The following is a 26,322-nucleotide window of genomic DNA, read 5'->3' on the forward strand; positions in this document are numbered from 1 at the left end:
ATACTTGCATAATAGACAAAACCCAAGATTCAAGAAGATTACAAATTCTTGAGGCAATTCACATAAGAATAGAGCGACCTACCATGAACACCCAAATCACGGAACTATTTACTCTACCCACCATGAGAGTAAGGACAAGACAAGAACATATCGATGCCAACACAGAAGACAATGTCCAACATAACAGGCCAATTACACTGGATTAATCTTTGTGTTTAGATAGGAGATGCCTCGTATGGGCCAATAAGCCTTCTACAGCCTCTATGTTTCACCTCACATTTATCCCTTATGTATCCCCCCATGTTTTCACCTTCATTGTATTATCACCTGACCTAATGCGGGTATAAAATCAACTAGTATTGTAAGATCTGTTCACTTGAGAATGAACCATGGAGGTTCGAAACGTCGTGCAAATTATACAAATAAGTGTAATATATATATATATATATATATATATATATATATATATATATATATATATATATATATATATATATATATATATATTGGTACATTACGCTTCACTGTTGGAGGTAAATAAAAAATCACTTCTCCAAAATTCATTTTTATTTCTAGTCTGACGCGACACGGGCGCGTTTCGTAAAACTTATTACATTTTCAAAGACTTCACAAATACACAACTGATTAGAACTTACGTATCTCTGATTTTATATCTACATTTGAGTGAGGTGGGAGGGGTGATGTGGCATTAACACAAGACAGAACAAGAGGGGATATTAATAGGGTATTAAAAGTATCAACACAAGACAGAACAGAAACAATGGGTATTGAATAGAAGTGTTTGTAGAAAGCCTATTGGTCCATATTTCTTGATGCTTCTATATTGGAGCGGAGTCTTGAGGTGGGTAGAATATAGTTGTGCAATAATTGGCTGTTGATTGCTGGTGTTGACTTCTTGATGTGTAGTGCCTCGCAAACGTCAAGCCGCCTGCTATCGCTGTATCTATCGATGATTTCTGTGTTGTTTACTAGGATTTCTCTGGCGATGGTTTGGTTATGGGAAGAGATTATATGTTCCTTAATGGAGCCCTGTTGCTTATGCATCGTTAAACGCCTGGAAAGAGATGTTGTTGTCTTGCCTATATACTGTTTTTTTTTGGAGCTTACAGTCCCCAAGTGGGCATTTGAAGGCATAGACGACGTTAGTCTCTTTTAAAGCGTTCTGTTTTGTGTCTGGAGAGTTTCTCATGAGTAGGCTGGCCGTTTTTCTGGTTTTATAGTAAATCGTCAGTTGTATCCTCTGATTTTTGTCTGTAGGGATAACGTTTCTATTAACAATATCTTTCAGGACCCTTTCCTCCGTTTTATGAGCTGTGGAAAAGAAGTTCCTGTAAAATAGTCTAATAGGGGGTATAGGTGTTGTGTTAGTTGTCTCTTCAGAGGTTGCATGGCTTTTAACTTTCCTTCTTATGATGTCTTCGATGAAACCATTGGAGAAGCCGTTATTGACTAGGACCTGCCTTACCCTACAGAGTTCTTCGTCGACTTGCTTCCATTCTGAGCTGTGGCTGAGAGCACGGTCGACGTATGCGTTAACAACACTCCTCTTGTACCTGTCAGGGCAGTCGCTGTTGGCATTTAGGCACATTCCTATGTTTGTTTCCTTAGTGTAGACTGCAGTGTGGAAACCTCCGCCCTTTTCCATGACTGTTACATCTAGAAAAGGCAGCTTCCCATCCTTTTCCGTCTCGTAAGTGAAACGCAGCACGGAACTCTGCTCAAATGCCTCCTTCAGCTCCTGCAGATGTCTGACATCAGGTACCTGTGTAAAAATGTCGTCAACATACCTGCAGTATATGGCCGGTTTCAAGTTCATGTCGACTAAGACTTTTTGCTCGATGGTACCCATGTAGAAGTTTGCAAACAGGACACCTAGGGGAGAACCCATGGCGACCCCATCTACTTGCTTATACATGTGTCCATCCGGGCTCAAGAAGGGTGCCTCTTTAGTACAAGCTTGGAGTAGTTTCCTCAGAATACTTTCTGGCATGTCAAGAGGAGTACAGGCTGGATCACGATACACTCTGTCGGCTATCATTCCGATTGTCTCGTCCACAGGTACGTTGGTAAACAGCGATTCTACGTCCAACGAGGCTCTTATCCCTGTGGCCCGTGTGCCCCGCAGTAAGTCCACAAATTCCTTTGGAGACTTCAGGCTGAAAGCGCAAGGAACATAAGGAGTCAGCAGGCCGTTGAGTCGCTTCGCAAGTCTGTACGTGGGTGTGGGTATCTGGCTAATGATTGGCCGAAGTGGGTTTCCAGGCTTGTGCGTCTTGACATTTCCATACGCATATCCAGGTTTATATTCCCCAATGATCTTTGGCAGGTGGAGTCCGGATTTCTTGGCGTTCACAGTTTCGATCAATTTGTTGACCTTTGCTTTTAATTCGGCTGTAGTGTCCTTCGTTACCCTTTGGAACTTAGTTTGGTTAGAGAGTATGATGTTCATTTTCGCCAGATATTCGTCTTTTTTAAGAATGACATATATTGGCGACTTGTCACCTCTCCTGACAACTATCTCCTTGTTCTCACGAAGGCTTTTAGCTGCCGCTTTAAGCTCGGGGGACAGTATGGTGCTTCTGTAGTTGCCTCGATTCTTTCCTCCTTCTGCAATAAGTTCTGCTTGTAAGGTATCTTTGGTAGTGACCTTCTTTTGTGTCTCGAGGTCGAATATGTCGTCCAACAGAATTTCCAACTCTACTTTCCGGGCCATTTCACTCGGTGGACATAACATGACAGTTTATGCCCAGATTTAGGAGAGTGACTTGGTCCTCAGTGAGGTTAATTCCTGCAAGGTTCAGGAAGCCATCTCTTGGTTGTGGAATTGCCATAGGTCCTCCATATAATGTTGTTAGTTTCTTGATAATCCTTGTTTCAGTGCTGAGGTGATGTTGGTCTGTGAGGATGTCGAGGTGTTGTTCAATGCGGGTACGGATACTATGGTCGATGTTGCTATTTCTCCACTCGTTTGTAGCATGAAGTAGTTGCGTTTTGTTGTCTTTGATTTCATTCTCTGCCTTGTATATCTGATCACGAATCAGATCCTGGCGATATTTTATCGTGAAGGCTTGATTCCTTGCTGCTGGGTCGTGCACTTTAATATTAGTATATTTTGGTAGCAGTCTTTCCTGTAGACATATATTATTAAATATGACCGAAAAAGTAAGATTAATAATTCTAACACGAATTTTCTCAATCTTTCGTACATTACGCTTCACTGTTGGAGGTAAATCAAAAATCACTTCTCCAAAATTCATTTTTATTTCTAGTCTGACGCGACACGGGCGCGTTTCGTAAAACTTATTACATTTTCAAAGACTTCACAAATACACAACTGATTAGAACTTACGTATCTCTGATTTTATATCTACATTTGAGTGAGGTGGGAGGGGTGATGTGGCATTAATACAAGACAGAGCAAGAGGGGATATTAATAATGCCGAGCTTGCTTGAACGCTGAAGCTTCGGCGACTAATCTGAGTATCTAGTGGGCCATTTTTGGTAAGGAGAACTGGCGCTGTGGCATGAACCAAACGTCGAGTTAAGGGGCCTAAATGAATGCTCATTCAAATATTAGGGGGACTCCCGGTTTGCCTCCTGCCTTCTCATTCGGGGGCAGTGGCGAGCCTAACAACATTATATGGAGGACCTATGGCAATTCCACGACCAAGAGATGGCTTCCTGAACCTTGCAGGAATTAACCTCACTGAGGACCAAGTCACTCTCCTAAATCTGGGCATAAACTGTCATGTTATGTCCAGACCGAGTGAAATGGCCCGGAAAGTAGAGTTGGAAATTCTGTTGGACGACATATTCGACCTCGAGACACAAAAGAAGGTCACTACCAAAGATACCTTACAAGCAGAACTTATTGCAGAAGGAGGAAAGAATCGAGGCAACTACAGAAGCACCATACTGTCCCCCGAGCTTAAAGCGGCAGCTAAAAGCCTTCGTGAGAACAAGGAGATAGTTGTCAGGAGAGGTGACAAGTCGCCAATATATGTCATTCTTAAAAAAGACGAATATCTGGCGAAAATGAACATCATACTCTCTGACCAAACTAAGTTCCAAAGGGTAACGAAGGACACTACAGCCGAATTAAAAGCAAAGGTCAACAAATTGATCGAAACTGTGAACGCCAAGAAATCCGGACTCCACCTGCCAAAGATCATTGGGGAATATAAACCTGGATATGCGTATGGAAATGTCAAGACGCACAAGCCTGGAAACCCACTTCGGCCAATCATTAGCCAGATACCCACACCCACGTACAGACTGGCGAAGCGACTCAACGGCCTGCTGACTCCTTATGTTCCTTGCGCCTTCAGCCTGAAGTCTCCAAAGGAATTTGTGGACTTACTGCGGGGCACACGGGCCACAGGGATAAGAGCCTCGTTGGACGTAGAATCGCTGTTTACCAACGTACCTGTGGACGAGACAATCGGAATGATAGCCGACAGAGTGTATCGTGATCCAGCCTGTACTCCTCTTGACATGCCAGAAAGTATTCTGAGGAAACTACTCCAAGCTTGTACTAAAGAGGCACCCTTCTTGAGCCCGGATGGACACATGTATAAGCAAGTAGATGGGGTCGCCATGGGTTCTCCCCTAGGTGTCCTGTTTGCAAACTTCTACATGGGTACCATCGAGCAAAAAGTCTTAGTCGACATGAACTTGAAACCGGCCATATACTGCAGGTATGTTGACGACATTTTTACACAGGTACCTGATGTCAGACATCTGCAGGAGCTGAAGGAGGCATTTGAGCAGAGTTCCGTGCTGAGTTTCACTTACGAGACGGAAAAGGATGGGAAGCTGCCTTTTCTAGATGTAACAGTCATGGAAAAGGGCGGAGGTTTCCACACTGCAGTCTACACTAAGGAAACAAACATAGGAATGTGCCTAAATGCCAACAGCGACTGCCCTGACAGGTACAAGAGGAGTGTTGTTAACGCATACGTCGACCGTGCTCTCAGCCACAGCTCAGAATGGAAGCAAGTCGACGAAGAACTCTGTAGGGTAAGGCAGGTCCTAGTCAATAACGGCTTCTCCAATGGTTTCATCGAAGACATCATAAGAAGGAAAGTGAAAAGCCATGCAACCTCTGAAGAGACAACTAACACAACACCTATACCCCCTATTAGACTATTTTACAGGAACTTCTTTTCCACATCTCATAAAACGGAGGAAAGGGTCCTGAAAGATATTGTTAATAGAAACGTTATCCCTACAGACAAAAATCAGAGGATACAACTGACGATTTACTATACAACCAGAAAAACGGCCAGCCTACTCATGAGAAACTCTCCAGACACAAAACAGAACGCTTTAAAAGAGACTAACGTCGTCTATGCCTTCAAATGCCCACTTGGGGACTGTAAGCTCCAAAAAAACCAGTATATAGGCAAGACAACAACATCTCTTTCTAGGCGTTTAACGATGCATAAGCAACAGGGCTCCATTAAGGAACATATAATCTCTTCCCATAACCAAACCATCGCCAGAGAAATCCTAGTAAACAACACAGAAATCATCGATAGATACAGCGATAGCAGGCGGCTTGACGTTTGCGAGGCACTACACATCAAGAAGTCAACACCAGCAATCAACAGCCAATAATTGCACAACTATATTCTACCCACCTCAAGACTCCGCTCCAATATAGAAGCATCAAGAAATATGGACCAATAGGCTTTCTACAAACACTTCTATTCAATACCCATTGTTTCTGTTCTGTCTTGTGTTGATACTTTTAATACACTATTAATATCCCCTCTTGTTCTGTCTTGTGTTAATGCCACATCACCCCTCCCACCTCACTCAAATGTAGATATAAAATCAGAGATACGTAAGTTCTAATCAGTTGTGTATTTGTGAAGTCTTTGAAAATGTAATAAGTTTTACGAAACGCGCCCGTTTCGCGTCAGACTAGAAATAAAAATGAATTTTGGAGAAGTGATTTTTGATTTACCTCCAACAGTGAAGCGTAATGTACGAAAGATTGAGAAAATTCGTGTTAGAATTATTAATCTTACTTTTTCGGTCATATTTAATAATATATGTCTACAGGAAAGACTGCTACCAAAATATACTAATATATATTGGTGTATACTGGCAGCAGGTTTTCTTTCAAACATGTTTCATTGAATATGACCGCATATTCTGTATTTATTATTTTCTGGTTTAGGGCTTCTATCCCTCTAACTATTTTCTTAGCATCAGGGCTTAATTGAAATAGGAGTTCTCCAAAACTCATTTTCGTACTTTTAAGGTGAAGAAAAGAAGTGATTTACTATAGAGTGTATTACACTTATTTGTATAATTTGCACGACGTTTCGAACCTCCATGGTTCATTCTCAAGTGAACAGATCTTACAATACTAGTTGATTTTATACCCGCATTAGGTCAGGTGATAATACAATGAAGGTGAAAACATGGGGGGATACATAAGGGATAAACATAGGGGCTGCAGAAGGCTTATTGGCCCATACGAGGCATCTCCTATCTAAACACAAAGATTAATCCAGTGTAATTGGCCTGTTATGTTGGACATTGTCTTCTGTGTTGGCATCGATATGTTCTTGTCTTGTCCTTACTCTCATGGTGGGTAGAGTAAATAGTTCCGTGATTTGGGTGTTCATGGTAGGTCGCTCTATTCTTATGTGAATTGCCTCAAGAATTTGTAATCTTCTTGAATCTTGGGTTTTGTCTATTATGCAAGTATTCTTGTTCAACATTTCTCTTGTTAGAGTAATGTCAGAAAATAATAAATACAGAATATGCGGTCATATTCAATGAAACATATATATATATATATATATATATATATATATATATATATATATATATATATATATATATATATATATATATATATATATATATATATATATATATGTCGTACCTAGTAGCCAGAACGCACTTCTCAGCCTACTATGCAAGGCCCGATTTGCCTAATAAGCCAAGTTTTCATATATTAATGTTATTTCGACAACCTAACCTACCTAACCTAACCTAACCTAACTTTTTCGGCTACCTAACCTAACCTAACCTATAAAGATAGGTTTGGTTAGGTAGGGTTGGTTAGGTTCGGTCATATATCTACGTTAATTTTAACTCCAATAAAGAAAATTGACCTCATACATAATGAAATGGGTAGCTTTATCATTTCATTAGAAAAAAATTAGAGAAAATATATTATTTCAGGAAAACTTGGCTTATTAGGCAAATCTGGCCTTGCATAGTAGGCTGAGAAGTGCGTTCTGGCTACTAGGTACGACATATATATATATATATATATATATATATATATATATATATATATATATATATATATATATATATATATATATATATATATATGTCGTACCTAGTAGCCAGAACTCACTTTTTGGCCTACTATTCAAGGCCCGATTTGCCTAATAAGCCAAGTTTTCCTGAATTAATATATTTTTTCTAATTTTTTTCTTATGAAATGATAAAGCTACCCATTTCATTATGTATGAGGTCAATTTTTTTTTATTGGAGTTAAAATTAACGTAGATATATGACCGAACCTAACCAACCCTACCTAACCTAACCTAACCTATCTTCATAGGTTAGGTTTGGTTAGGTAGCCGAAAAAGTTAGGTTAGGTTAGGTAGGTTAGGTAGTCGAAAAACAAATAATTCATGAAAACGTGGCTTATTAGGCAAATCGGGCCTTGCATACTAGGCTGAGAAGTGCGTTCTGGCTACTAGGTACGACATATATATATATATATATATATATATATATATATATATATATATATATATATATATATATATATATATATTTTAAGATGAATAGGAAAACCAGGGATATACTGAACATCTTGTATCAGAATCTTTACTTTAAAAAACATAACGTTTCAAATACTTCTCGTATTCATCATCAGATCTAAAAGAAAAAACAGAAATCACAGTCAAATAGCTGGTAAACAAAGAACTCATACTGAATATAATTGCCTATCAAAGAAAGGAAAAGCTTAAAAAGCAAAACACTTAAGCGCACTTAAAGTGATCAATACAAATAAAACTTATTAACTGTCACATATATTAAAACTAATTTAAAATCCATTAAACTACAAGATGAAATTAATAACTACTAAAACAAACCATTCTATTAAACTTACGTGAAGTGATCAGAAGTGAAACTTGATACCTAACACATAGATACTAAACACTATAACAAATATTTATATAATGTCTACAAATCTACAAAAAATGTATGTAAAATACAAACAGAATAAACGACAATTATAAAGTACTAACCAAAATCTTATAAAACCTCAAATATTAAATAAAATTAAATACCAAAAAATGTATTATATATCCTACATAGAAGATTATATTAATGTACAATGTTAAGACTTGAAATAAGTAAGAAAGGGCAAGGACATGGTAAACTAAACAAAATTAAACCACCAAAAATAAACTAAAAATCAAATTACAGGGCCTACTGTGCACTATACAGTGTACAATTGGACAGCTGAAAGGTTGCTATTTAACAGAGGCCGCAGTTCCTTTATATATAAGGATTCCATTACTCTCAAATCTGACTGGCCATTCATACAAGTGTCCAGAATTTTAAAATCAGATTCCAGCAGAGAATGATCAAACTCATAACAATGGTTTCTAATCTCCGAAAATGCTGGTTTAGACAATGGTAATCCAGTCCTAAAAGATAATCCCCGGTGCTCAAGTATCCTAATCTTAAAGTTCCGAATGGAACTCCCGACATATCCAGCATTACAGCTGGAACAATTATACATATATACGACATTTGAGCACAAGGGGATAGGCACTTTATCTTTAAATTTAAAATAAGAGCCTATGGTATTTGTGTTGACAAAAATAAATCTAAAGTCTACTTGAGGATAACACTGCTGCAACAGTCTCCTCAAACGACTCCTTACAGAAAAGCTAATACTGCCATAAAATGGTAATTTAATATATTTAAGATCCCTTTCCACTGTAGTAATCCTACACGATGGATGAAACTTCTTATTTAAGAAATTCCTTATAAAAGTATAAACCATATGCACAGGATAACCATTATTTGAAAAAAAATTCACAAGAAAATTAATTTCCTGATCAAAGTTATTCCAATTAGAACATAAAACAAAGGCCCTATTCAGTAGAGTGTAAATAGCATTTTTCTTAAAAATATCAGGAACAAAGGAATTAAAATTTAAACCTAAACCAGTAAAGGTTGGTTTCCTAAAAACATTAGTGTTGAACCCATTGAGGTTATTCACTTTTACATCAAGAAACGACAATGAATTATTAACTTCACACTCTGCAGTAAACCGTATATTACTATGTTGTGCATTAAGATACTCTCTAAATTTCTCAATATGACATTGGTCCCTAAACAACAAAAAAGTGTCATCTACATATCTTCTGAACAAGACTGGTTTAAAGGCCGAAGGACAATTATCAAGCCAATTTATTTCGTGAAAACTCAAAAAAGCATTAGCCAGTGCAGGACCTAAAGGAGACCCCATTGCTACTCCATCAATTTGTTTATAATAAATATTATTAAACATAAAGATGGAGTCTTTAACTGCTATTTCTAACAGCCGTCTGAATATTTTACTACAAAATCCAGACACTAAGTTAGTGTCAGCAAATAATTGACTTACACAGATATCAATGGTTTCTAACAAAGGAATATTAGTAAAAAGTGATTCAACATCGAAACTGGCCATTATAGTTGGGAACTCAAAATTTAAAGAGGAAAGTTCTTTTACAAAATCCTGCGAATTTCTCACAGTAAATTCATTATGCGTTAATGGTTCTAATAGTGGAACCAGAAACTTAGCCAGTTTATAATTAAAGGTGCCAATCGCTGATAAAATAGGACGAATCGGTATACCTGCTTTATGAACTTTAGGTAACCCATATAAGATGCCAGGCTTAGAGCCAGTTGCAAGTAACTTAGTATAATCGAAAAGAGAGTCTTTCAAACTTCTTAAAACTCTATTTAGTTTATCCTCACATTTCAAAATATACGAGAATGGGTCTATATCAACCAACGTAAATTTAGAGGGGTCTTCTAACAACCTATCCACCTTATTAACATACTCTAACTTGTCCAAAACTACTACACCCCTACCCTTATCTGGCCTGGTAATGCAAATACTACTATCATTCTTCAAGCTATTAATACACTCCAATTTCCTTTTGTCAAAAGGAGGGAATGTAGATCTATATTTACCAAAGTCGTTAAAGACTTCATGTGCTAAAGAGGAAACAGTACTGATGATATATTTGTTATAGTGTTTAGTATCTATGTGTTAGGTATCAAGTTTCACTTCTGATCACTTCACGTAAGTTTAATAGAATGGTTTGTTTTAGTAGTTATAAATTTCATCTTGTAGTTTAATGGATTTTAAATTAGTTTTAATATATGTGACAGTTAATAAGTTTTATTTGTATTGATCACTTTAAGTGCGCTTAAGTGTTTTGCTTTTTAAGCTTTTCCTTTCTTTGATAGGCAATTATATTCAGTATGAGTTCTTTGTTTACCAGCTATTTGACTGTGATTTCTGTTTTTTCTTTTAGATCTGATGATGAATACGAGAAGTATTCGAAACGTTATGTTTTTTAAAGTAAAGATTCTGATACAAGATGTTCAGTATATCCCTGGTTTTCCTATTCATCTTAAAATTAAGATTCCCGAAGGGAACATCGATTATAAATATATATATATATATATATATATATATATATATATATATATATATATATATATATTATTAAATATGACCGAAAAAGTAAGATTAATAATTCTAACACGAATTTTCTCAATCTTTCGTACATTACGCTTCACTGTTGGAGGTAAATCAAAAATCACTTCTCCAAAATTCATTTTTATTTCTAGTCTGACGCGACACGGGCGCGTTTCGTAAAACTTATTACATTTTCAAAGCCTTCACAAATACACAACTGATTAGAACTTGCGTTTCCCTGATTTTATATCTACATTTGAGTGCGGTGGGAAGGGTGATATGGCATTAACACAAGACAGAACACTAGGAGATATTAATAGGGTATTAAAAGTATCAACACAAGACAGAACAGAAACAATGGGTATTGAATAGAAGTGTTTGTAGAAAGCCTATTGGTCCATATTTCTTGATGCTTCTATATTGGAGCGGAGTCTTGAGGTGGGTAGAATATAGTTGTGCAATAATTGGCTGTTGATTGCTGGTGTTGACTTCTTGATGTGTAGTGCCTCGCAAACGTCAAGCCGCCTGCTATCGCTGTATCTATCGATGATTTCTGTGTTGTTTACTAGGATTTCTCTGGCGATGGTTTGGTTATGGGAAGAGATTATATGTTCCTTAATGGAGCCCTGTTGCTTATGCATCGTTAAACGCCTAGAAAGAGATGTTGTTGTCTTGCCTATATACTGGGTTTTTTGGAGCTTACAGTCCCCAAGTGGGCATTTGAAGGCATAGACGACGTTAGTCTCTTTTAAAGCGTTCTGTTTTGTGTCTGGAGAGTTTCTCATGAGTAGGCTGGCCGTTTTTCTGGTTTTATAGTAAATCGTCAGTTGTATCCTCTGATTTTTGTCTGTAGGGATAACGTTTCTATTAACAATATCTTTCAGGACCCTTTCCTCCGTTTTATGAGCTGTGGAAAAGAAGTTCCTGTAAAATAGTCTAATAGGGGGTATAGGTGTTGTGTTAGTTGTCTCTTCGGAGGTTGCATGGCTTTTCACTTTCCTTCTTATGATGTCTTCGATGAAACCATTGGAGAAGCCGTTATTGACTAGGACCTGCCTTACCCTACAGAGTTCTTCGTCGACTTGCTTCCATTCTGAGCTGTGGCTGAGAGCACGGTCGACGTATGCGTTAACAACACTCCTCTTGTACCTGTCAGGGCAGTCGCTGTTGGCATTTAGGCACATTCCTATGTTTGTTTCCTTTGTGTAGACTGCAGTGTGGAAACCTCCGCCCTTTTCCATGACTGTTACATCTAGAAAAGGCAGCTTCCCATCCTTTTCCGTCTCGTAAGTGAAACGCAGCACGGAACTCTGCTCAAATGCCTCCTTCAGCTCCTGCAGATGTCTGACATCAGGTACCTGTGTAAAAATGTCGTCAACATACCTGCAGTATATGGCCGGTTTCAAGTTCATGTCGACTAAGACTTTTTGCTCGATGGTACCCATGTAGAAGTTTGCAAACAGGACACCTAGGGGAGAACCCATGGCGACCCCATCTACTTGCTTATACATGTGCCCATCCGGGCTCAAGAAGGGTGCCTCTTTAGTACAAGCTTGGAGTAGTTTCCTCAGAATACTTTCTGGCATGTCAAGAGGAGTACAGGCTGGATCACGATACACTCTGTCGGCTATCATTCCGATTGTCTGGTCCACAGGTACGTTGGTAAACAGCGATTCTACATCCAACGAGGCTCTTATCCCTGTGGCCCGTGCGCCCCGCAGTAAGTCCACAAATTCCTTTGGAGACTTCAGGCTGAAGGCGGAAGGAACATAAGGAGTCAGCAGGCCGTTGAGTCGCTTCGCCAGTCTGTTCGTGGGTGTGGGTATCTGGCTAATGATTGGCCGAAGTGGGTTTCCAGGCTTGTGCGTCTTGACATTTCCATACGCATATCCAGGTTTATATTCCCCAATGATCTTTGGCAGGTGGAGTCCGGATTTCTTGGCGTTCACAGTTTCGATCAGTTTGTTGACCTTTGCTTTTAATTCGGCTGTAGTGTCCTTCGTTACCCTTTGGAACTTAGTTTGGTCAGAGAGTATGATGTTCATTTTCGCCAGATATTCGTCTTTTTTAAGAATGACATATATTGGCGACTTGTCACCTCTCCTGACAACTATCTCCTTGTTCTCACGAAGGCTTTTAGCTGCCGCTTTACGCTCGGGGGACAGTATGGTGCTTCTGTAGTTGCCTCGATTCTTTCCTCCTTCTGCAATAAGTTCTGCTTGTAAGGTATCTTTGGTAGTGACCTTCTTTTGTGTCTCGAGGTCGAATATGTCGTCCAACAGAATTTCCAACTCTACTTTCCGGGCCATTTCACTCGGTCTGGACATAACATGACAGTTTATGCCCAGATTTAGGAGAGTGACTTGGTCCTCAGTGAGGTTAATTCCTGCAAGGTTCAGGAAGCCATCTCTTGGTCGTGGAATTGCCATAGGTCCTCCCTTTCTTGGAAGAATGCCACATATGATCGGGCAATTCCACGACCAAGAGATGGCTTCCCTTTCTTGGAAGAATGCCACATATGATCGGGCAATTCCACGACCAAGAGATGGCTTCCTGAACCTTGCAGGAATTAACCTCACTGAGGACCAAGTCACTCTCCTAAATCTGGGCATAAACTGTCATGTTATGTCCAGAAACATGGACATGTTTCTTATCTATCGATGGACATGTTATGTCCATCGATAGATAAGAGACTAACGTCGTCTATGCCTTCAAATGCCCACTTGGGGACTGTAAGCTCCAAAAAACCCAGTATATAGGCAAGACAACAACATCTCTTTCTAGGCGTTTAACGATGCATAAGCAACAGGGCTCCATTAAGGAACATATAATCTCTTCCCATAACCAAACCATCGCCAGAGAAATCCTAGTAAACAACACAGAAATCATCGATAGATACAGCGATAGCAGGCGGCTTGACGTTTGCGAGGCACTACACATCAAGAAGTCAACACCAGCAATCAACAGCCAATTATTGCACAACTATATTCTACCCACCTCAAGACTCCGCTCCAATATAGAAGCATCAAGAAATATGGACCAATAGGCTTTCTACAAACACTTCTATTCAATACCCATTGTTTCTGTTCTGTCTTGTGTTGATACTTTTAATATCTCCTAGTGTTCTGTCTTGTGTTAATGCCACATCACCCTTCCCACCTCACTCAAATGTAGATATAAAATCAGGGAAACGCAAGTTCTAATCAGTTGTGTATTTGTGAAGTCTTTGAAAATGTAATAAGTTTTACGAAACGCGCCCGTGTCGCGTCAGACTAGAAATAAAAATGAATTTTGGAGAAGTGATTTTTGATTTACCTCCAACAGTGAAGCGTAATGTACGAAAGATTGAGAAAATTCGTGTTAGAATTATTAATCTTACTTTTTCGGTCATATTTAATAATATATGTCTACAGGAAAGACTGCTACCAAAATATACTAATATATATATATATATATATATATATATATATATATATATATATATATATTGGTGTATACTGGCAGCAGGTTTTCTTTCAAACATGTTTCATTGAATATGACCGCATATTCTGTATTTATTATTTTCTGGTTTAGGGCTTCTATCCCTCTAACTATTTTCTTAGCATCAGGGCTTAATTGAAATAGGAGTTCTCCAAAACTCATTTTCGTACTTTTAAGGTGAAGAAAAGAAGTGATTTACTATAGAGTGTATTACACTTATTTGTATAATTTGCACGACGTTTCGAACCTCCATGGTTCATTCTCAAGTGAACAGATCTTACAATACTAGTTGATTTTATACCCGCAATAGGTCAGGTGATAATACAATGAAGGTGAAAACATGGGGGGATACATAAGGGATAAACATAGGGGCTGCAGAAGGCTTATTGGCCCATACGAGGCATCTCCTATCCAAACACAAAGATTAATCCAGTGTAATTGGCCTGTTATGTTGGACATTGTCTTCTGTGTTGGCATCGATATGTTCTTGTCTTGTCTTTACTCTACCCACCATGAGAGTAAGGACAAGACAAGAACATATCGATGCCAACACAGAAGACAATGTCCAACATAACAGGCCAATTACACTGGATTAATCTTTGTGTTTGGATAGGAGATGCCTCGTATGGGCCAATAAGCCTTCTGCAGCCCCTATGTTTATCCCTTATGTATCCCCCCATGTTTTCACCTTCATTGTATTATCACCTGACCTAATGCGGGTATAAAATCAACTAGTATTGTAAGATCTGTTCACTTGAGAATGAACCATGGAGGTTCGAAACGTCGTGCAAATTATACAAATAAGTGTAATACACTCTATAGTAAATCACTTCTTTTCTTCACCTTAAAAGTACGAAAATGAGTTTTGGAGAACTCCTATTTCAATTAAGCCCTGATGCTAAGAAAATAGTTAGAGGGATAGAAGCCCTAAACAAGAAAATAATAAATACAGAATATGCGGTCATATTCAATGAAATATATATATATATATTTCTATATATATATATATATATATATATATATATTATATATATATATAATATATATATATATATTATATATATATATAATATATATATATATTATATATATATATTATATAACAACTATATATATATATATATATTATATATATATATATATATATATATATATATATATATATATATATATATATATATATATATATATATATATATATATAGTTGTGCAATAATTGGCTGTTGATTGCTGGTGTTGACTTCTTGATGTGTAGTGCCTCGCAAACGTCAAGCCGCCTGCTATCGCTGTATCTATCGATGATTTCTGTGTTGTTTACTAGGATTTCTCTGGCGATGGTTTGGTTGTGGGAAGAGATTATATGTTCCTTAATGGAGCCCTGTTGCTTATGCATCGTTAAACGCCTAGAAAGAGATGTTGTTGTCTTGCCTATATACTGGGTTTTTTGGAGCTTACAGTCCCCAAGTGGGCATTTGAAGGCATAGACGACGTTAGTCTCTTTTAAAGCATTCTGTTTTGTGTCTGGAGAGTTTCTAATGAGTAGGCTGGCCGTTTTTCTGGTTTTATAGTAAATCGTCAGTTGTATCCTCTGATTTTTGTCTGTAGGGATAACGTTTCTATTAACAATATCTTTCAGGACCCTTTCCTCCGTTTTATGAGCTGTGGAAAAGAAGTTCCTGTAAAATAGTCTAATAGGGGGTATAGGTGTTGTGTTAGTTGTCTCTTCAGAGGTTGCATGGCTTTTCACTTTCCTTCTTATGATGTCTTCGACGAAACCATTGGAGAAGCCGTTATTGACTAGGACCTGCCTTACCCTACAGAGTTCTTCGTCGACTTGCTTCCATTCTGAGCTGTGGCTGAGAGCACGGTCGACATATGCGTTAACAACACTCCTCTTGTACCTGTCTGGGCAGTCGCTGTTGGCATTTAGGCACATTCCTATGTTTGTTTCCTTAGTGTAGACTGCAGTGTGGAAACCTCCGCCCTTTTCCATGACTTAAGCAGGCGGCTTGACGTTTGCGAGGCACTACACATCAAGAAGTCAACACCAGCAATCAACAGCCAATTATTGCACAACTATATTCTACCCACCTCAAGACTCTGCTCCAATATAGAAGCATCAAGAAATATATATATATATATATATATATATATATATATATATATATATATATATATATATATATATATATATATATATATATATATATATATATATATATATATACAACCAAGTCAACCTGACAACCAACTCCAACTCCTGGCCTGCACGGGTGGCTTAGTCTAAGTCCGGCGGAACTGCTTTTACCGACAGGAGAAGGGGCGAGGGCGTGCCTCTGGCGCCTTAAAACCAGCTGCTCCGGGTAGATGGGACTCGATAGCCTGGGAAGGCAGCCCATCTAGGGGAAGGAAAACCCTGATTTTAAACCTCCGCTGCCTTGTGGCCATACCCTTGTTTTTGGGAAGGCTTCAGGAGTCAACCTCGAGGAAAAATCCGGAGTTGGAGCCCCTAAGGCAGTTCGTTGTTGACGTCGACCTCGTTCTGGCAGCTCCTGCGACGTTGCTGGAACCATGCGTATTGGCATTTGCCTCTCTATTGGATAATTTCAGCAACGTGGAGAGGGGGGACCTGCTGCATGGGTAACAGCTTCTCCTCCATATCTACCTACCCAGGCTTTGCGCCCTGGAGAGGACACTCCAGCTTCGCCTCACAGCGTCGAACCAACACGGGAAGCGACAGTCTACCGGTTTTAAGTCTACTGCTCGATTGGCGAAGAGTGTGACGCCAGGGGTTGCTTCCGACGGTGGGAGGGGTCATCGCTCCCCACTGGGCAGCTACCGCCCGCCTCAAGCTGGGCAAACCCCAGCCAATAAGGTGTTGCCTCGCCACGGTCCGTTAACCTCACTGGGTGCGTGGGGTTTAGGGTGAAAACCGACAAGCGGCCCGACAACTTTGCACCAAGCAATACCAAACCAAAGAAGAAAATATCAACTGCCCTAAAGCTGGGCACATGGAACGTCAGGACACTGACACCAGGTTTCTCTGACGACCTGCAAGAAATCAATGACGCCCGAAAAACAGCAATCATCGATAGGGAGCTGAGCAAGCTGCAGATGGATATTGTTGCTCTCCAAGAGACCAGGCTCCCGGGATCAGGATCTGTGAGAGAGAGGACCTTCTCTTTCTTCTGGCAAGGAAAACCTCCAGATGAGACCAGAGAACATGGTGTGGGATTTGCCGTCAGGAATGCACTGTTGGGACACATTATGCCACCGATGGGGGAAACCGAACGAATTCTGTCTCTGCAACTGTACTCCCAAACAGGACCAGTCAATGTAATTAGTGCATATGCACCAACCCTGACTTCTCCAGCAGAGGCAAAGGAAAAATTCTACGATGACCTCAACAGAGTCATAGCGAGAATCCCTGTAAAGGAGCCACTGTTCATCCTCGGCGACTTCAACGCCAGAGTGGGTGCCGAGCACAACATTTGGCCCACTTGCCTGGGTCAATTCGGCATAGGAAGGATGAATGAGAACGGGCAACGTCTGCTAGAACTCTGCTGCCTTCATGGTCTTTGTGTCACCAAAACGTTCTTCGGCACAAAGCCTCAACACCGAGTATCTTGGAGACACCCCAGATCCAAGCACTGGCACCAGCTTGACCTGATTCTTACCAGGCGTGCAAGTCTACCTGGCGTCAAGATTACGCGTAGCTACCAGAGTGCTGTCTGTGACACCGACCACTCCCTGGTATGTAGCAGGGTCAAGATGCAACCAAAGAAGATTCATCACTCGAAAAAGGCGGGCAGACCTCGCATCGACACCACCAAGACCCGCAACCAGGACAAGGTGGAAGATTTTGCACACGTGCTCGAGGAAGCTCTCCCTGGCCCAGCTGGGGTCACTGCCTGTAAAAGATTGGAGCACTTCAGAGACGCTGTGTTCAACGCTGCCATTTCCACCTTTGGCAAGAAGACCAGCAGGTCGGCAGACTGGTTCGAGGCTCACCTCGAACCAGTGAGGAAGAGATGACACCTGTAATCGAAGAGAAGAGAAACGCCTTGGCAGCCTACAAAGCCTGCCCAAGTCAGCGCAACTTACAGATCCTTCGGGCCGTCCGCTGCAAAGTGCAGCAGAGCGCCAGGCGATGTGCCAACAACTATTGGCTCCAGCTCTGCTCCCAGATACAGACTGCAGCAGATACAGGCAATGTAAGGGGAATGTATGACGGCATCAAGCAGGCCCTCGGCCCAATCCAGAGGAAGACCGCTCCTCTGAAATCTGCCACTTGCGAGGTGATTCAGGACCAGACACTGCAGCTGAAGCGCTGGGTCGAGCACTACTCTGAGCTATACGCCAGGGACAATGTGGTCACCGAAGATGCCCTGAGCGCCATTGAGTGTCTGCCTGTGTTAATGGAGCTCGACAGTGAACCGACCCTGGAAGAACTCAGCGATGCCCTGGACTCCCTTGCTTCTGGTAAAGCTCCTGGCAAAGATGGCATTCCTGCTGAGACCTTGAAGTGCTGCAGAGGTAGCCTGCTCATGGAGCTGCACGAAATTCTCTGCCTCTGCTGGGAAGAAGGAGAGGTGCCACAGGACTTGAGGGATGCCAACATCGTCACACTGTATAAGAATAAAGGTGACAGGGGCGACTGCAACAACTACCGTCGAATCTCCCTCCTCAGTATTGTTGGAAAGCTGTTTGCTCGAGTCGCATTGAAGAGGCTCCAAGTACTTGCAGAGAGAGTTTATCCAGAATCACAATGTGGATTCAGAGCTGGCAGGTCCACCATCGACATGGTTTTTTCCCTCAGACAACTGCAGGAGAAATGCAGGGAACAGAAGCAGCCACTCTTTGTAGCCTTCATAGATCTGACGAAGGCCTTCGACCTCGTCAGCAGGGATGGCCTGTTCAAGATCCTCCCCAAGATCGGATGCCCACCCAGGCTCCTCAGCATCATCAGATCTTTCCATGAGAACATGAGGGGCACCGTGGTCTTTGATGGCCTAACATCAGACGCCTTTGGCATCCGAAGTGGAGTAAAGCAGGGCTGCGTACTGGCTCCTACCCTATTCGGGATTTTCTTCGCAGTTATGCTGCGGCACGCCTTCGGATCTGTCACGGAAGGCATTTACCTCCGGACCAGGTCGGATGGAAAGCTCTTTAACCTCGCCAGGCTGAGAGCCAAGACAAAGGTTCGGCTGAGGTGTCTGCGCGACTTCCTCTTTGCCGACAACGCAGCAGTCACTGCCCACTCAGCTGAAGACCTCCAACGGCTCATAACCCGCTTCAGCGAGGCCTCTCAGGCTTTCGGACTCACCATCAGTCTGAAGAAAACACAAGTCATGGGACAAGGAGTGGACTCCCCACCTGACATCGGCATCTCTGATTCCAAACTGGAAGTTGTTCACGACTTCGTGTACCTGGGCTCCACAATCTCTGACTCCCTCTCTCTTGATACGGAGCTAAACAAACGCATCGGTAAGGCATCTACTACCATGTCCAAACTGACAAAGAGAGTGTGGGCCAACAATAGGCTAACTGAGTATACTAAGATTCAGGTTTACAGATCCTCTGTCCTGAGCACTCTCCTTTATGGCAGTGAGTCTTGGACACTCCGCGCCCGTCAGGAAAGACGGCTGAGTGCCTACCACATGCGCTGCCTTAGACACATCTTGGACATCACCTGGCAGGACAAGGTGACAAACAACAACGTCTTGGGGAGAGCAAGAATCACCAGCATGTACACAATGCTGAAACAGAGACGAATGCGCTGGCTCGGGCACGTTGTGCGAATGGGCGACGGCAGGATCCCCAAGGATCTCCTGTATGGAGAGCTGAGGCAGGGAAAGCGTCCAGTAGGCAAGCCCCAGCTACGGTACAAAGACGTATGCAAAAGGGACCTGAAAGCCATGGACGTCGATCTTACTATATGGGAGACACTGGCTGCAGACCGTTCAGCCTGGAGGCAGTCTGTTCAACGAGGTCTCTCCAAGTTCGAGGAGTCACTTGCCAAGGAATCGGAGGCAAAGAGACAGAGAAGGAAAGCCGGTAACCAGGAAGACAGACCAGAATCGGACTTCGTTTGTGCTCGGTGTGGGAAGGACTGCCACTCTCGGATTGGCCTCATCAGTCACACCAGACGCTGCACCAGCATTGACAACTAGGGCGCAACTCCATAGTCTCCCGAGACTGAAGGATGCCTACTACCTAGTAGCCAGAACGCACTTCTCAGCCTACTATGCAAGGCCCGATTTGCCTAATAAGCCAAGTTTTCATGAATTAATTGTTTTTCGACTACCTAACCTACCTAACCTAACCTAACCTAACTTTTTCGGCTACCTAACCTAACCTATAAAGATAGGTTAGGTTAGGTTAGGTAGGGTTGGTTAGGTTCGGTCATATATCTACGTTTATTTTAACTCCAATAAAAAAAAATTGACCTCATACATAATGAAATGGGTAGCTTTATCATTTCATAAGAAAAAAATTAGAGAAAATATATTAATTCAGGAAAACTTGGCTTATTAGGCAAATCGGGCCTTGCATAGTAGGCTGAGAAGTGCGTTCTGGCTACTAGGTACGACATATATATATATATATATATATATATATATATATATATATATATATATATATATATATATATATATATATATATTAAAATTATAGAAGGGAGTACCACCTCTAGCTGGAAGAAGGGGGGACCCATAGCCTCGGAGGAAACCACGCATAATGCATTAGAGGGAATGTTTAGATCCCCTCCAATACAGTTTCTGTGTGCTTTTCTCCTACCACCCCCTTCCTTTTTTATATTTTGTGCTTTATTATGCATTTGATGGTTACAAGATATACATGGGTTGATACAAAAATAATAATGCAAAAAGGTGCTTAAAGGTTATGGATCTCTTGAAAAACACAACAATGGGAAACATTGATGAATGTCACAGACGGGTTCGATCATTGTTGCAGGTCAAACACTTCTTCGAATTCCTCTGAAGTTGGACTAGTGCCCAAGACGCAGCAGGCATTTCCCCTCTGAATCGCAACACTGAGGCGCTGGAACAAGAAACTTTTTGCTCTCTGGTCTTTTGTAGCGCTGATCAATTTGTCCCCCAATTCCTTCAGGAACTTCAATGCACATTTTCCCCACGAACCGAGGGTCTCCGAGCCGATCGGAACAAAGCTGTAGCAGTGTGCTAGACCTCTGTATTTAATAATTTTCTGCGATTCCCTGAAAGAAGCAGCACCACCGCTTTCACGTGAGCTGTAATGGAGGAAGGTACTGGCCAGTGTGGCAGCGCACGATATATATATATATATGACTGAAAACTCACACCCCAGAAGTGACTCGAACCCATACTCCCAGGAGCATCGAAACTGGTAACTACAGGGCGCCTTAATCCGCTTGACCATCACGGCCGGACAAAAGGAAGTGATAGCCGAAGCTATTTGAACCACTTCCCCGCCGGCAACTCGGATGGTAATCTTGGGCATAGCATTTCACCAAATCACCTCATTCTTTGGGGCAACACGTGAGGAACACAAATTTGTGTTCCTCAAAAAATATATATAAAATATATCATTTTTATATGGATAGCTACACACACATACACATACATACATACATACATTCATATATATATATATATATATATATATATATATATATATATATATATATATATGATAATATACTAATATATAATATATTAGTATATTTTGGTAGCAGTCTTTCCTGTAGACATATATTATTAAATATGACCGAAAAAGTAAGATTAATAATTCTAACACGAATTTTCTCGATCTTTCTTATGTTTCTTTTCACTGTTGATGGTAATTGAAAATCAATTCTCCAAAATTCATTTTTATTTCTAGTCTGACGCGACACTTGAACGCGTTTCGTAATAACTTAATACATTTTCAAAGACTTTTAGTACACACACACACAACTATTACCTGCAAACACTAAACAGAGTTCTTACTATGCTATGATTTAAACAGCTTTCATTTTTCCTTTTATACCCGCATTTTGGGTGAGGTGATATGTTACAACAGTTTTGGATGAAGAGAACAAAACTTTCAACACAGGATAGAACACGGAACAATGGGTATTGAAGGTAAGAATGGAAGTAATTGCAGAGGGCCTATTGGCCCATATTTCGTGATGCTTCTATATTGGAGCGGAGTCTTGAAGTGGGTAGAATATAGTTGTGCATTAATTGGCTGTTGATTGCTGGTGTTGACTTCTTGATGTGTAGTGCCTCGCAGATGTCAAGCCGCCTGCTATCGCTGTATCTATCGAAGATTTCTGTGCTGTTTGCTAAGATTTCTCTGGTGAAGGTTTGGTTGTGGGAAGAGATTATATGTTCCTTAATGGAGCCCTGTTGCTTATGCATCGTTAATCACTTGGAAAGAGATGTTGTTGTCTTGCCTATATACTGAGTTTTTTGAGGCTTACAGTCCCCAAGAGGGCATTTGAAGGCATAGACGACGCAGGTCTCTTTTAAAGCGTTCTGCTTTGTGTCTGGAGAGTTTCTCATGAGTAGGCTGGCCGTTTTCTTGGTTTTATAGTAAATCGTCAGTTGTATCTACTGATTTTTGTCTGTAGGGATAACGTTTCTATTAACAATATCTTTCAGGACCCTTTCCTCCGTTTTATGTGCTGTGGAAAAGAAGTTCCTGTAAAATAGTCTAATAAGGGGTATAGGTGTTGTGTTAGTTGTTTCTTCAGAGGTTGCATGGCGTTTCACTTTCCTTCTTATGATGTCTTCAACGAAACCATTGGAGAAGCCGTTGTTGACTAGGACCTGCCTTACCCTACAGAGTTCTTCGTCGACTTGCTTCCATCCATAGCTGTGGCTGAGACCACGGTCGACATAAGCGTTAACAACACTCCTCTTGTACCTGTCTGGGCAGTCACTGTTGGCATTTAGGCACATTCCTATGTTTGTTTCCTTAGTGTAGACTGCAGTGTGGAAACCTCTGCTCCTTTTCATGACTGTTACATCTAGAAAGGGCAGCTTCCCATCCTTCTGCATCTCGTAAGTGAAACACAACACAGAATTCTGCTCAAATGCCTCTTTCACCTCCTGCAGATGTCTGACATCAGGTACCTGTGTAAAATAAGAAAAAAATAGAGAAAATATATTAATTCAGGAAAACTTGGCTTATTAGGCAAATCGGGCCTTGCATAATAGACCGAGAAGTGCATTCTGGCTACTAGGTACGACATATATATATATATATATATATATATATATATATATATATATATATATATATATATATATATATATATATATATATATATATATATATATATATATATGTCGTACCTAGTAGCCAGAACGCACTTGTCTGCCTACTATACGAGGCCCGATTTGCCTAATAAGCCAAGTTTTTATGAATTAATTGTTTTTCGACTACCTAACCTACCTAACCTAACCTAACCTAACTTTTTCGGCTACCTAACCTAACCTAACCTATAAAGATAGGTTAGGTTAGGTTAGGTAGGGTCGGTTAGGTTCGGTCATATATCTACGTTAATTTTAACTCCAATAAAAAAAAATTGACGTCATACATAATGAAATGGGTAGCTTTATCATTTCATAAGAAAAAATTAGAGAAAACATATTATTTCATGAAAACTTGGCTTATTAGGCAAATCGGGCCTTGCATAGTAGGCTGAGAAGTGTGTTCTGGCTACTAGGTACGACATATATATATATATATATATATATATATATATATATATATATATATATATATATATATATATATATATATATATATATATATATATATATATATATATATATGTCGTACCTAGTAGCCAGAACTCACTTCTGAGCCTACTATGCAAGGCCCGATTTGCCTAATAAGCCAAGTTTTCATGAATTAATTGCTTTTCGACTACCTAACCTACCTAACCTAACCTAACCTAACTTTTTCGGCTACCAAACCTAACCTAACCTATAAAGATAGGTTAGGTTAGGTTAGGTAGGGTTGGTTAGGTTCAGTCATATATCTACGTTAATTTTAACTCCAATAAAAAAAAATTGACCTCTTACATAATGAAATGGGTTGCTTTATCATTTCATAAGAAAAAAATTAGAGAAAATATATTAATTCAGGAAAACTTGGCTTATTAGGCAAATCGGGCCTTGCATTGTAGGCTGAAAAGTGAGTTCTGGCTACTAGGTACGACATATATATATATATATATATATATATATATATATATATATATATATATATATATATATATATATATATATATATATATATATATATATATATATATATATATATATATATATATGGCCCATTTGTGGGTTTTTCTTGCAAACTCATAATACTTGACCATTTGATCGAAATGATCAACACCTTTCATGAACGGATTATAATCACATATGGCCTTCAGTTTGTTCACTGTCGCCAGTTCGAGTCCAGTAGTTCTGTCACGTTTACAAATGCGTTTCCTACGCTGTATCTCAGTAGTGTCTGCATTGTGCAGATTGGTGATGAGTGAGACGATGCGCTTATCCTTCCATACTATAACAAATGTATTATCCTTGCGCCTGTGTAGGGTGGTATCACTTGCAAGTTTACCCTTTGCCTGTTGTTGCAGATCCTTGCGTGCGCCACGTTGCAGTCTAAGTGTGCCACATGTGTAAACACCAACTTCACGTAACTTCTCTGTCAGGGTAACGGAGTTGTAGTAGTTATCCATGTAGAGATGATAACCCTTGTTTACTAGGGGCTCAATCAACCCCATGACGGTTTCCACTGTGGTTTTTCCAATGCCAGAATATACGTCAAAATCATATATGTAGCCAGATGTACCTTCGGCCAACATATACAATTTTATACCATATATGTCTGGTTTGTTTGGATTGTAGACCTTGAAAGAGAGGCGGCCACGCCATGGCATCGTCCCTTCATCCAGACTCAATTCTTTCTTTGGAACCTCTGCAAATTTCTTGGTAAAATATGCCATCAATGGTCGCACTTTTATCAACCGGTTACTATTGTTCTCGGGAACTGCTTTGTTGTTATACGCGTGAAAGAACTTGGCAATACGTTGGAACTGCCTAGACGACATAAACACGTTGAAGAATCGAGCATGCCACAGCTTATTTGTTTGCCAGTACATCCTCATTGTAGGGAGCTTGATTATCCCCATTAGTTGGCAGAGGCCCAAATATCTGGCCATTTCTTTTACAGACACTGGTTTCCACTGATTCCTTGAGGTTTCAGAAACCAGATGTATGATGTGTGAGGCATACAAATTAGTTTCAAAGGTAAGATATTCTACCAACGCTCTCGTAAAAAATATTTGTACGAATTGTAATGCAGTCGTTGGTTTGGGGATTGTTAGGCCTGGGTTTGCAGTAAAATCATCAACGATGGGAGGAGTGTTGCTACGACTCAAGGCATCACCTACCTTAGGCCCTCTTGGTACTGGACGTGTTCGCTTTCCGCGTGGCGGGGCTGGTGCTTCTACCTCACTCTCATCCTCACTCTCCGTAAAACTATCCTGCTCACTTGAGGAAAGGTCACATAGAATATCACATTCAGGTTCATCACCCTCAATATCAGCATCTTCTGCGTCCGATAATACCTCAACAAGGCCAGGAATCTTGGAGAGGGTGAGCTTGACCCCACGATACTTCTTATAAATCAAAGTTATTGGGTCTTCTTTGTCAGATTTCTTGGCTCCTTTTTGCGTACCACTGCTTGTGCCTTGTCCAGGATCCATGGTAAACGTATTGAATGGGTTAGAAACACACGAGAACAGAAATAAATGCGTAAAAGGGGTCAAGTTTGGCACGCGAGGGGAGACCGGTGCGGGCACTTCTCGTGACAACAAAACAATAGGCCGACCACGTGACCGCGTAGGCTGAGGTGCCATGTGGCCTATTTGGGAGAACGGGAATTTCTTGGCTCGCATTTTAAAAGTATCCCTAAGTAGATCGGATAGAAAATGGAATTTATACAAATATTTTTTCTCGAGACTTGGGACCGCGTCCCTTACGCAGACACGAGAGAAAAAT

At 40.4% G+C, this 26,322-nt stretch overlaps 1 protein-coding gene across 1 annotated transcript in view; it reads right to left on the bottom strand.

The window, feature by feature from the left end:
* The window catches only part of LOC138356760 (piggyBac transposable element-derived protein 4-like), a 42,788-nt gene extending 16,761 nt beyond the window's left edge, over window positions 1–26,027 (bottom strand). The window contains exon 1 of the mRNA XM_069313083.1: window positions 24,625–26,027. Within this exon, the coding sequence (XP_069169184.1) occupies window positions 24,625–26,027 (1,403 nt within the window). The remainder of the gene's footprint in view (window positions 1–24,624) is intronic.
* Window positions 26,028–26,322: the final 295 nt, after the last annotated feature.

The sequence above is a fragment of the Procambarus clarkii genome, chromosome 74, assembly GCF_040958095.1.
Source record: "Procambarus clarkii isolate CNS0578487 chromosome 74, FALCON_Pclarkii_2.0, whole genome shotgun sequence".
Taxonomy (NCBI): Eukaryota; Metazoa; Arthropoda; class Malacostraca; order Decapoda; family Cambaridae; genus Procambarus; species Procambarus clarkii.